The 14,007-nt window shown below is 38.8% G+C and overlaps 1 protein-coding gene across 3 annotated transcripts in view; it reads left to right on the top strand.

Annotated features, from left to right (window-relative positions):
• LOC122667211 (NADP-specific glutamate dehydrogenase-like) overlaps positions 1-14,007 on the top strand; it is a 34,799-nt gene that overhangs the window by 2,933 nt on the left and 17,859 nt on the right. For all 3 annotated transcript variants that reach the window (XR_006333775.1, XM_043863453.1, XM_043863454.1), the window contains exons 5-9: positions 72-158; positions 286-345; positions 449-535; positions 4,875-4,946; positions 5,080-5,135. Coding sequence is in view for 2 of the 3 variants with exons in the window: in XM_043863453.1 (XP_043719388.1) it covers positions 72-158; positions 286-345; positions 449-535; positions 4,875-4,946; positions 5,080-5,135 (362 nt within the window). In the remaining variant the exon portion in view is untranslated. The remainder of the gene's footprint in view (positions 1-71; positions 159-285; positions 346-448; positions 536-4,874; positions 4,947-5,079; positions 5,136-14,007) is intronic.

Here is a 14,007-nt window from a genome sequence, read left to right as displayed (position 1 = left end):
AGAAATGAAATGAGTCTTCTCAGTGCTGAAATGTGTATTTTAATTACTTATATTAATTATTTCTCTGGCAGACATTAAAGAATGCTTTGTCGCCATACAAACTTGGAGGTGGCGGGGGTGGAAGTGATTTTGATCCAAAAGGAAAAAGTGACATCGAGGTATTGCTTCTTCTGTGTGAATTCGTTACGTTGAAACAAAGCTACTTCCTTTTTTAGTAGGTTAGTTTCTATGTTGAAGAGGTTCTCAAAGTGGTTCTCATAATGTATCTGGAACCAATGTTGGCAGATTATGCGTTTTTGCCAAAGTTTTATGGATGAGTTATATCGGTATTTAAGTCCTGATCAGGTAACAAAAGATTGTCATTACATGGTTTTCTTCAAGTGCTTACTGGATTCAAATGTTGAATTATTAAAACATTTGATTCTGGCACTTGTGACGTATGGAACAGGATCTTCCTGCAGAAGATATGGGTGTTGGTCCTCGGGAGATGGGTTACCTCTTTGGACAATATAGGCGTCTAGCTGGTCATTTTCAGGTACTTATGATACTTATAGGAGTTGGTGTTAGAAACTAACTGTATTATTTTCTGCAACTTGTGTTGGAACGTGACCTCCGTCTACATAGTATTGTTACTATCTGCAAGAAACATCTTAGACATGCTTCATTGAAGAATTGTTCCCTACTTTCTGGTGCTGGCAAATGAGCTTTGGTTCAGGACAACATGGTACGAGGTCTCCCCGAGATCTCGGTAATATCTCGGTATTTCAAGCTACCGAGTCGAAACTAGCCACTAAACAAGAAAAGAACATAGTCTCGACCGAAATTTCAGTGTCTCGCCAAAATCTCAGTCCGAGATTTCATATCAGGTCGAAATGTTACAATCCACCTTATATAAATACCAAAACTCGACTTGTCTCAGTCGAAATTTCGATCAACTCTCGGTGGACTCAACTGGTTTCGTCAGTTTTTTGAAGAACCACCCCCCCCCCCCCCCAAAAAAAAAATCTCCTATTTGCTCCAAATCTTACCCAAACAAACTTGTATTGTTGAATCATGAATGTTGACTCAAAATATATTTGACTTTATGCAACAAACAATGTGTAGAAAACCTAGGACCTGTAACCAGTAACTTTAGAGAGATGAAAAGAGAGAATAATAACTTCTTGTATTCATTCATAGGTAAGCCCCTCTATTTATAATAGAGGAGAAATTATAAAGAGTCTAAACTAGGCGATGTGGGACTAAAACCCACATAACCCACTTACACTTAATAACATAAGAAGAATAAAACTACCCCAAAAAGACCAGAATACCCCACGGTATTCTGGATTACATATTGCAACACTCCCCCTCAAGCTGGATTATAATAAGTAAAGAAAGAAGATCCAGCTTGAACTAAAGAAAAAAAAAAAACTCATAATAATGCTAACACTCCCCCTCAAGCTGGCACTTACAAGGTACTAATGCCCAACTTGAACAAAATGGGAAAAAACTAAGTTGCAGCAGAATCCAGCTTGACATATGAATGCAACTCCTAAATAAACCTTCAAGAACTTGAAAAAATAGATCTTCAAAACTTGGACAGGCATGATCGGCAAACCAGGACTGGAATGTCTTCCAAAAAAGGCAGCTTTCAACGATCTTTAATAGCTATCCAATATTGAATCTCAAATTGTCATAGTGACCTAGAATCTTGAAGTGAAATAACTAGAGCAGCAAGCAACGAAAAACAAACTGAATCAGGCAGCGGAAAAAAAACTGTATCAACCCAACTGAAAGTCCTCAAATAGGCAACAACCAAATATCTTCAATACTCTTCAATACTTCAATCTCCCCCTTACGGCAAACTCAACCCAATAACAAAGTAGATACCCATTGGCAATGGTGAAAACTCTGATCGGTAATGGTGAAAACTCTGATCTTGTATGTTTTGCACCAAGTGTTCCTGCAAGTTCTGCTTCTACAATGTCTACAGGTGTACTGTACATAATCCCCCCCTCACGTGTAGTACACGTGGACATAACAGAGATGATGCAAAAACATAATATTCCAGAATTTTCCAAGAGGTGCTAAGAGTAATGGAAAAAGAAGAAATGGCAAATTAGAGAATACCATTAACTTCCAAAAGGATTATGGGTATATGCCAAATGTATGGGATATGAAGGGAATTAGAAATATTGAAAGGGAACGGTGTTAGAAAAAAGGATGGCCTGGCTGTAATTTGGTGGAAATCCACTTTTAAATACAGTCCAAGCCAAAGGGCAAACTGGTAATAAACCAGAATTTTCAATGGTCAATTGGGTGGTCAAATAGGGGAATGGTAGAACTGTAAATAACACAAAGTTGAAAAAGGGATGGCATTCTGGTAATATGGTGAACAGAATAGGATTCCTTTGAAAGAAACAAAGAAGGCCATAAGGTCAAGGAGTAAATAAGTTCACAAAGTAAGGGCAAAGCTGGAAACTCAAATAAGGTAATGATGGCACATGATGACATGAAAATTTGGAGAATGGCTTAAGTGGAATAAAGAGAGAAAGGAGGGGTAATATATGAGACTAAATAAAGTAATGATGACATAGGGTACTATTGGAGTAGTTGTCTTCACGTGAAACAAAGGGGTATTAATGGAAATCACAAAATTAAGTTTTGAAGAAACCAACTTACGAAGGTTATCTTCAAACTTACAACAGAGAAACCCGGGAAAACTCGGCAGCAGAAACCAGGGAAGAAGAGGAACCAGCGGCAGCGGCAATTCATCATGGTTCATGATCTCCTAGAATTAGCAGCACCATCTCCAACCTCCAGCCAAAAAACCAGTCGAAAAAACAATGGCAGCACATCATAGAAACCCAATCTCACGATAGATCTGCAACTCCATTGACCAAAACTTCGTATCAAGGAGGAACATCTTCACAAACCAGTAACAGGGTAATCGATTCAGCAAACCCTAGTAGCAACTCGATACCAACAAGTTGCTACTGAATAATCAACATCAGCAGCAAATCGATTCAACCAGCGAAGAGAACCTGTTGACAGTCACGCTACTGGCAGGAAACCCCTATACCCCCATTGACTTACGAGAAAAGGGGAAACAGAGAGGCGGAAACCAAAGGACCCATTGATGAAGGTTGTCTTCAAACTTCAAACCAGCAGCCAACGGATTGGGTTCAAATATGGTAGATCGAGATGGATCGAGATGCAGCAGGTCTTCAAGTAACCTGGAATTTCAGCAAAGAAGGCTGTAGGCAGAACAGATCTTCAAAAAACAAGAGAAAGCCGTGTCGAGTCAAATAAATCTTCAGCAGTAGAACAGACACCGCTGCCAGAAAACCTTCGAACCTTAGGGCAGCAGCAGAAAATCGTTACAGCCAAGGGTCCTCTTCAACCTTGCGATTCCAGCATGCAACTACTGTGGAAGATTAAAAAGAAATTGCTAAAGATTAAATGAGCAGGAAACCCTAGTTCTTCTTTTCTTTCTATGAACTAGGGTTTCTCCATAAATTGGAGAACCTTGAAACGACTCTCAAAATTGCAAATCTTGGAGAGAATCAGTCATTGGTTGCCTTTGATACCATGTAGAAAACCTAGGACCTGTAACCAGTAACTTTAGAGAGATGAAAAGAGAGAATAATAACTTGTTGTATTCATTCATAGGTAAGCCCCTCTATTTATAATAGAGGGGAAATTACAAAGAGACTAAACTAGGCGATGTGGGACTAAAACCCACATTGCCCACTGACACTTAATAACGTAAGAAGAATAAAACTACCCCAAAAAGACCAGAATACCCCACGGTATTCTGGATTACATATTCCAACACAATGTTATATGCATGATTTATGAAATGGTTTATATAATTTGATGTCTTTTCATTCCAATTGCTTATTTAGATTGTTTCACTTGAATTTTTTTTAATACTTAAAATTGTGTGGAATATGCCATATTAGAAATCAGTATATATATACAGCATACACTACCAACTTAGGGCCCTATGTCAAACTACCATTTTGGGTGTGATTTTAAAAAACTAAGGGTTCCACTATGTTTATAAGGCCTGAAATAGGTTGTCCTGTAAATTTCATGACCTAATTAGGTCTTATGGCCCCCGAAACCAAGGGCCAATATTAAAAAAAAAATGCATAAACATGGCCGAGATCTCGGTATCTTGCTGAGACAACTCGGTTTTTGGGCTGGCCGAAACCATGCCCAAGACCGAGACCTCGAACTATGCAGCACAGGCACCACCGTTTAACAATAACAACAGTTATCAATATAAGGTTATTAGTATATATATCATTGTTATGAGCTATAATTTACCTAATCGGGCAATGGTTGGATGGTTGAGCCACCGATAGATTCCTAGCTGGTCCGTACACCTAATTGTGTCACATGGCAAGTCAGATAGGGTGGAACTTTGGTGGATACTTAGATCCAAGGTACCCTGCTCACATGTCAAGTTTCTGCCCAAACAGAGCTGTCCACATGGTGAAATAAAGCCAAGTCTATCATGAAGGGGCATTGACATATGTGGAGGGTGTCCCATCTTTATTCTGTATTTTATCTTCTCTGGTGGAACAATTAGTTGTGGAATGCTCTATGTTTCACCATATCAAGCAACTGTTTCTTTCCCATGCATCCATTACTTTTTCTTTGGATCTTTTGAGACATTGCTTTCTGCTCATTAAAATCTCAAAATATCTAGAGGGGTGGCGAAATTGATCTTCAGCTGATGTGGTCTCCTCAAAAGCTTCTGAATTACTGCATCAATTAAATTATTTATTATTGTTTGCTGCTTCTGTTCTTGTGAATTTGTCCACTGATGGTGAGTTTTGATCTTGTCTTTAGGATTTCATATGTATGCTTTACTTATGCAGGGAAGTTTTACAGGGCCAAGGATATTCTGGTCTGGTTCTAGCCTTCGAACTGAGGCTACTGGCTATGGCCTGGTAAGTCATATCTCCTGATAAAGATTTGTTTTCTCAGTTTTTTTTCTTTTTTTTGGTTCTCTTATTCAGTATAAATTGTTTTTCAGAATCTTTTACTAAATCCTGATCTCGCAAATTCACGTGTCCTCTGCAGGTTTTTTTTGCCCAACTTATTCTTGCGGAAATGGATAAAGAATTGAAAGGATTAAGGTTTCTAACTCGACTTGGAAGCTATGCATAGAGAGTTTGCAGGATTTTTTTGAAGTCCATTGGATCTTTATTATTGGTGAACTGCATTACTGTTTGGCATAATTTCTTGATTTTTATTTTTTTTTTTTTTTTTTTTTTAAACCAGGATAAAGGGTTTTGGCATGGTTTTCAATTTCAAACATATTCTGCCAAAGTATTAGGTGTGCAATGGGACTAAAATTGAAACCATATTTGGACTGGATCATATGAATCTATATAAGAGTTACAGTAGAATATTCTGACAAAACCCAAATTCAAATGACTATATTTCTGTTTATGCTGCAAATAACATCAGGACTGAAATTGGGTTTTTGAATTGTTATGACCTGTAAATCAAATTTTTATTCTTATTATTGTTTAATTTGCCAACTATCTCATTCTTTGTTTATATCATGTAAGTTTTGTTATTCTTAACTTTTGTTGGGATAGTCTTTATACTCCAGTCTTCATTTTCTGTGGAAACATGAATCCTAAATTGTGCAATATTATGAAATGCTGAGGCATGAGACAAGGCATTTAATGTCCAAATCATTAGGTGCAATCCTCATGATCATGCCTATGTGAAAGTAATTACGTAAGATGTAGTAAATTGTTACACTTATATCCAAATACAATGATGGTAGGGTTTCTTTCTTTTGCTGAATGATAAAGAAAATCTCTTAGTATTTTGTTGAGAAAATTACTTGGACACCCCCTGGACTATTGCCCGTTTTCTTACTATCCCCAACTTTTCAAACAATTACTTGACACCCCCTGAAACCTGGCGGTGTTAGGTTGCTGTTAGTGGTTGAATGGAAAAGTCCAGTTTACCCTTATCACATATTCAATAGAAAACAGTAAAATTTACAGATTTACCCCCCTGCAACATGACTGTTCAAACAATTACTTGACACTCTAATCGATTTCAGAAAAAATCCTCTTTTCTTAAACAAATTTCAAATCAAAATAACCCAAAACCCTTAATCGATTTTTTTTCCTTCTTTGTTAAACCCTTATACTGTGGTTAGGTCTCAATTTTGTCTTTTTCCTCTTCACATTCATCACGAGTTTTGTGTTCCTTGAATTTCAAAGTCATAGATAAACCATTATTTGGTGTCTTATTCCTCAAATTTTTGCTGCACATGATTGACATAATTGATGAAAGATATTAACCAGGGCGTTAGGTTTAATCCTTGGTTTCTTCGTTCCTTGAATTTGAGGAGTGAACAAGTGTCATGTGCAGTTCAGAAATGTTTATATAAGATGGGTAGAACATTTTTCGTGGGAGGAGACCTTTGGGTCCAATTTTTAGGGGGATCACGCGTCATCCATCCCAGGCCTCTCTGCTCCAACAACTCCATTGTCTTCGAAAGAAATAACAATGAAAATGATAACAAGATGCTGCAATAAGGGATGATGATGTGTATCGTCAATTAGAGAAACTGGATTTCATGGCTGCTGCTAAGATTCTTTTCATCATGCCTCCGCAGAAAAAGAATTTGCATATGATACTTTAGAAGGTTGAATCGGCTCCATGTCGGCTCATGGTTCCAATGGTTTTCTCAACGAAGCTTTGCATCGGCCTTTTAGGCTTGACAGTGAAGAGGAGATGCAGGTCAAAGAAGTGCCGATTCAACCTTCTAAAATTCCTTTTAAGGTTTCACAGAGTACTTTTCAGCCATCGCAGACGAGGAACCCAGAGATGGATGCGAGAGTACGGGCGGTGTCGGCTCCATTTCGGGCTTAATCTTCGAGGATGCCCTAATGGTTTTTGAAACAGCAGCCATGGCTGCCAGTTTTTTTTTGGTTGCAGGAAGAAGAAGAAGGAGAATGGGGGTAAATCTGTCACTTCAGTATCCTTTAAGGGTAGTTTAGACATTACAAAAAAATTAACCGATGATATCATCGCTAAACTAACGGACATGACCTACTTGAAAGAAATGGTAAAATGCAGGGAGTGTTCAAGTAATTGTTTGAAAAGTTGGGGATAGTAAGAAAACGGGCAATAGTCTAGGGGGTGTCCAAGTAATTTTCTCTATTTTGTTTGGTGACTAGAATTAGCTTATACTAACATTTGTTAGACTTGAAAATTTAATAAAAAGAAAAAGGAATCATATTACAATGATTTTATGGTATTTTTCGTCTTTTTTCTTGAGGCTATGCTGCTATGTTAGGTTACGAGGTGCGTACCAAGTTTCAGACCCAAACTAGGTCTAAAACCCACCGAGTTGAGGCTTCGAGTCGGAAAAAAAAAAATGCACCAACTCAGCGAGATCTCGACTCGACTTGATTTTTCCAAGGGCCGAGTTGGTATCGAGAGTCGAGACCCGAGTTTTAGTACCTTGAGCACAGCCCATATTGTCTTGTGTGGGAATGCTTCTAGAAGATCCTGTGGGGCCCAAGACCACATTGCGTGGAGAAGAAATAATCCAGCATATTATCTACTTCCTATTTTTGCTTAGTGTCTAATTTCAGATTTGGAAAGTAGGCTAGCTTTTATTTAGAAGTCTCTATTTCAGTCTTTTTTTTTTTTTTTAATATTAGTTTTAAATTGCAACTATGTAATTGCTTGGGGAATAAGTTATTAATCCCCATTGCTGGAATTTTTTTTTTGATAGTATGGAAAATCAATAACTGAAAAGGTCCAAAGTACAAAGTATTTTGATACACAAAAGAATGCCTTCTAGAGGAGGCAAAATGAGTTAAAAAGTTAAGAGAGGGTAGATATGTATGGGTAGGGGTTAACACTGATCCGAATCCCGGGTATCATGCTTGTGAGCTTAAAAAAAAAAACAGGTACCAAAAAGTACCAAGGCCATGGATCCTTCTGGGTCGGCAAAAAATGAGTGATTTCCTTGCTGTTACACCAGATTTCACCTATATCCAAATTGATATGTGCCACGTGTTCAAGTCCCTTCTTCAGGCTAAGAGCTTCAGCTTCCAAGTCCTTGGTCATTTCCAAAAAACCTGCAACGGTCAAAACAATATGTCCATCTAACAGAATGTAGTATGTCCACCCCACTCTGTCTAGGACTGAGTCAGAACTTAGCAGATCCTGCGCAAATCAAAACAGGATAATTCGACACAGGAAGAGAGCTAATCAAAGATAATATAAGTTTGTCAACGACATTAAACTTAGATACATCACCAGGGATAGATGGGGATGGGGAATAAATCCTAAGGTCATTTAACCATCTAAAGCAGTTCTGGATAACCCACATTGGATCAATTTTTACAGCTTTATGAACTACCTTGTTCCGATGTTGCCAAATAAAATAACATGTAATAATAAATACAGAAAAAAACATTTGAGAAGCGGTTTGTCCAATTGTTTTTTTAGCAAGGTGAAAATGCAAAACTGTTCTAACGAGGAAGAGGAGAGAAACTCTATTCTCAGGCCCAGTAGACCTGCAACCTAGCTTTATGTAGAATTCCGTGAATACTGGCTTGAGTTAGAGTGACTACAACCATCTTTATTTATAATAAAGAGAAGAACATTCTGGAATGAGTACAAGGACAGAAATACCCTTATGACTATTCTACCCCTGAACCCATATTACAACACTCCCCGTCAAGTTGGTGCATACATATCAAACATGCCCAACTTGCTAACAATAGGAAAAAATAACTTATTGCTGATCCCTTTGGTAAGGATATCAGCCAGCTTGTTCACTAGACTGGATAAACGGAATACAAATTGTTCCCTGTTCCAATTTCTCTTTGATGAAGTGCCGGTTAATCTCAACATGTTTGGTATGATCATGTTGGACCGGGTTGTGAGCAATGCTGATTGTTGACTTGCTGTCACAGTAGAGCCGCATTGGAAGATCAACATTCATCCCCAAGTCTTGAAGAAGCCCCTTGAGTCAGAGAAGTTCACAAATACCTTGTGCCATAGCTCGAAATCCAGCTTCAGCACTAGATCGAGCTACAACAACTTGTTTTTTGCTTCTCCAAGTAGTTAGGTTCCCTCCAACAAATGTGTAATATCCGGATGTGGACTTCTGATCATCAAGACTGCCAGCCCAATCTGCATCAGTGTATGCTTATATCCGGAGATGGTTATGTGAAGAATACAAGACTCCCTTTCCAGAAGAGGACTTGAGGTAACAAAGTATTCTGTATGCTGCTTCCAAATGAGAAGAGTGAGGATCATGCATGTATTGACTGACAACACTCACAACAAATGTGATGTCTGGTCGAGTATGTGAGAGGTATATCAATCGGCCAACTAACCTCTGATAGCTACCTTTGTCCACTGGGTCACCTTCCTTATTCGTCCAATGTGTGTTGGGCTCAAGAGGGGGTGTTTGCTGGTTTACACCCAAGCATCACTTTTTCACTTAATAGATCCAGGGTATATTTTCTTTGGGAAAGAGATATGCCCTTAGCTGAATATGCAACCTCAATCCCTAGAAAATATCTTAATCTCCCCAAATCTTTGACTTCAAATTCAGTGCCCAAATATGTCTTCAACTTCTGGATTTCATACCCGTGATCACTATGTCATCAACATAGACAATCAAAATGGTCACTTGCTATCCCATCCTTTTAACAAACAATGTATGGTCAGCATTGCTCTGCTTATGGAATCGTCCAAACCAAGCCCTTGGTGACTGCTTCAGACCGTAAAGAGCCTTCTTTAATTTACACACCTTTCCCTGAGTCTCTGAAGAGGTAAAGCCAGGAGGTATCTCCATGTAAACATCTTCTTCCAAATCTCCATGTAGGAATGCATTCTTCACATCAAGTTGTAGGAGTTCCCATCCTCGATTCACAGCACAAGAGATGATAAACCCGCACAGTATTTATCTTTGCTACAGGAGCAAAGGTCTCTTGATAGTCAATTCCTTGGGTTTGGGTAAACCCTTTGGCTACGAGTCTTGTTTTGTATCTTTACACTGAGCCATCAGCCTTGTGCTTCACAACAAAGACCCATTTACAACCAACCGGTTTCTTTCCTAGTGGAGGACTTACCAAATCCCAGGTCTGATTCTTCTCAAGGGCAAACATTTCTTCATTCATCGCATCCTTCCATTTCTATTTGGCTATTGCTTCCTGCTAATTGTTAGGGATGGAAACAGAGGATAAAGAAGATACGAAAGCATGGAAAGCAGGAGTTAGAGAGTTGTATGATACAAAGTTGGAAATAGGATGCTATGTACAACTCCTTTTTGGTTTCCGAATAGTAATGGGTAAATCAAGCCTGGGATCAGGAGGTGGCTTACCAAAAACATGACTAGGAGCAAGACTTGGAGCAGGAACAGATGTCGATTGTGTAGGGTCGGTGGTGGTGGTCTCTTTGTACCGAGGGCCGTCCAAAGGAAAATCAGTTCCCCGAGTGTAAGGCTGCACATTATTCTACCCCTACACCTATTGTTGTTGCTCAATCTGTCCCACTTCTTGTTCCTGACTTGTAACTCCATCTTCTAGTTCAAAAGAAAAAAGGGAAAAAAAACTTAATTCCCATATCCTCGGAATATTTTTTGCTCTGATACCATGTAAAATTCCGTGAATACTGGCTTGAGTCAGAGTGACTACAGCCATCTTTATTTATAATAAAGAGAACATTCTGGAATGAATACAAGGATAGAAATACCCTTATGACTATTCTACCCCTGAACCGATATTACAACACTTTATGAACTACCTTTTTCTGATGTTGCCAAATAAAATAACATGTAATAATAAACACAGAAAAAAAAATCACTTGAGAATCGGTTTGTCCAATTGTTTTTTTAGCAAAGTGGAAATGCAAAGTTGTTCCAACGAGGAAGAGGAGCATAGTACTAAAACTCGCGAAATTTTGGTCGAGATATCGAATATTTCGAGTGTCTCGACTTGTCTGAAACAAAACGCAAGTTCGATATGAAAAAATGCAATATTTCGAATATTTCGGTGAAATATCAAAATTTTCGGTCATCTTGTTTCAGAAATTTCATAAATCTCGGTAATTTCAGTCATCCCGTTTCGAAAATTTCGGAAATCTCAGTCATTTTTGGCATTTTACACCCACAGAAAAATACCATATTTCAACAATTTCGGTATCTTGGAAATTTCGGTCAAACCGAAACACCGAAACGAAACGAGATTTAGTACCATGAAGAGGAGAGAAACTCTATTCTCAAGCCCAAGGGACCTACAGCCCAGACATGCTTAGTCCAATCACACGATAGGAAAATATGCCATGTGGTTTCAATACAATAACCACAAAATACACAGTAGGGGTCTACCAGACTCCATTTTGAGATAATAGCTTTGACCCGAACTCTTGCATATAAGACACGCCAAAAAAATATTTTAAATTTTGAATGCAATGGAAATTTCAAAAGAAAACTCCACCATAAGAAATCTTAGAAATATTTGGAGGCTTGTTAGAAGAACTCAAAAATATAGCAGCTAGTCAAGTGGAGAAATGATCATCTTTGGATAAAACACATGACCATCTGCCACCGAAATATGCACATTAGCATTGAGGAATCTGTAGGTAAAAGAGAAAAAAGAGAATGCAAATTCCAATTGTTGTTCTCAATGAAAGAATTTACAAGATCTAAAGGTTTCAAACCACCCAAACAGTGAGAGATGCTAAACCTTGGGATATTAAGAATCCATGGATCAAACCAAAAAAAGGAGGAATTACCATTTCCAATAGATCTAATAACAATCTTCTTCAGAGTGGGAAGGATGTGGGCAATACTATTCCAGGGCCAAGATCCTCTCTTAGACATAACCTTAGGATAAAAAATTGACCTTTCCGGAAAATATTTGTCCTTGAGAACCTGTGCCCATAGGGCATTATCATTGGAGATTTTAGGCAAGTTTTGTTGTATATAATGTAATGGACCTTAGGTCCTCCCAAACAATTGAATGAAGATGAATGATGTTTTGCTTTGTGCAATACAATGCTGTGAGATGCAGTGAGGTGAGAGACCTATGAGAGGGTGAGAAGCCCAGGGAAGAGTGAGAGACTCAACCCATTCTCTCCTTCTTCTTCCCCTATTCCCTTCTTCTACTCGATCTCACAGCTTTGTGCAATACAATGCTGTGAGATGCAGTGAGGTAAGAGACCTATGAGAGGCCCAGGGAAGAGTGAGAGACTCAACCCATTCTATCCTTGTTCCCCTATTCCCTTCTTCCACTCGATCTCCCCTCTTCCTTTATTCTGACTTCTATTTTTCTGGCCGTTTGAGACCACTGTTTAGGATGCTGTTTGTCCACTCAAGTCTATAATGAAGCCCCCAACATTGCTGATATTAGTTGGTGATCAAAGAAGGCCTTTCCAGCCCTTGCGACTGGGTCTTCTCCTTTCAGTTTGCTGCAACACATGAGTCCACATATCTAAGTATCTGGAGGGCCAATGAAACTTGTATTTTGGGGATCTATTTTCTCCCTAGAGACATCTTGGTTGAACCGTGGGTTAGAGAGAGGGAAGAAAATAATAGAATTGATTGATTTAATGAGAGAAAGACCGCCTCTATTTATAATAGAGGGGAAGTTACAACTTACATAAGCTAGGCGATGTGGGACTAAACCCACACAGCCAACTAAACACTTAATAACATAAAATACCCCCAAAAGGACTAGAATACCCCCACGGTATTCTGGAGTACATTCTTCTAACATTCCCCCTCAAGCTGGATTGTACAAATAAGAAAGAAGGAAGATCCAGCTTGGACTAAAAGAAGAAAAAAACTCTAAAAGAAAAAACTCTCTCCATAACAATGCTAACACTCCCCTTCAAGTTGGTGCATACAAGGTACTAATGCCCAACTTGAATGAAAAATGGGAAAAATAAGTTGTAGCAGAATCCAGCTCCAAAAGGAATGTAGCTCCCAAATAGATCTTCAAGAACTTGAAAAAAATAGACCTTCAAACTTGGGCAGACTTGATCAATTGTTACCAATCTTCAACAATTGTCTAGGATGAATCTCTGATTGATAATCTTGAAGGTAAGTAACTAGGGCAGCAAGCAGATGAGTCAGGCAGCAATAAAGATCAAGCAGCGGAAACAACCAAACTGTAGGACCTCATATGGGCAGGCAATAACCAAACATCTTCAAAACTTTTAACACCAGCCTCCCCCTTACGGCAAACGTAACCCAATAACAAGGTAGATACTTATTGGCAATGGTGAAACCTCTGACCTTCTATGTTTTGCACCAAGTGTCCCTGCATGTTCTGCTCTCTGCAATGGTTGCAGGTATACTGTATATAATCCCCCCTCACGTGTAGTGCACGTGGACATAAGAGAGATTAGGTTAAGAGATAGGGCAAAACATAACATTCCAGAATGGTTCAGTGGCTGCCAAGTGTAATGGAAAAAAGAAGAAATGGTAAAGAAGAGAATACCATTAACTTCCAAGGGTGTTATGGGTAATGCCAAAGGTGTGTTTTGGGAGGTGGTGAAGGAAAAACAGTAGTGGGATAATGGAGTAGGATTAACTTGGGTAACATAGAAAGCTCCAACCTTCTTCCATCAATCAAACAAACACTTTGAATGGAAACCCCTGCAGGGGAGAAACTCCTAACCCCAATATTCAGATCTGAAAAAGATACAAATCTGATTCGAAGTAAGGAAATGCTCCAATTGTCAAGGCTTGTTCAATCTTCAAACAGGGAGGAGCAATTATGCAAAAGATTCCATGGTAGAAACTCCCACATGCTAGACAGTACTAAGAAGATATCCGGACAGCAATGAATGGAAGTAGCCTCAACAAAACTGGATCAGATCTGAATCTGTAACAATGCTAGTATGCAAGCTCCAAAGTATGCCGGATATTAACCAGAAAGGCTCCACATGACCGAATAGTTTCGTAGGTGCAACCAAAAAATCGTGGAACACACTGTGGTAATC

Source organism: Telopea speciosissima, chromosome 7 (genome assembly GCF_018873765.1).
Source record: "Telopea speciosissima isolate NSW1024214 ecotype Mountain lineage chromosome 7, Tspe_v1, whole genome shotgun sequence".
Lineage (NCBI taxonomy): Eukaryota > Viridiplantae > Streptophyta > Magnoliopsida > Proteales > Proteaceae > Telopea > Telopea speciosissima.
This window is presented reverse-complemented; position numbering and strand designations above follow the sequence as displayed.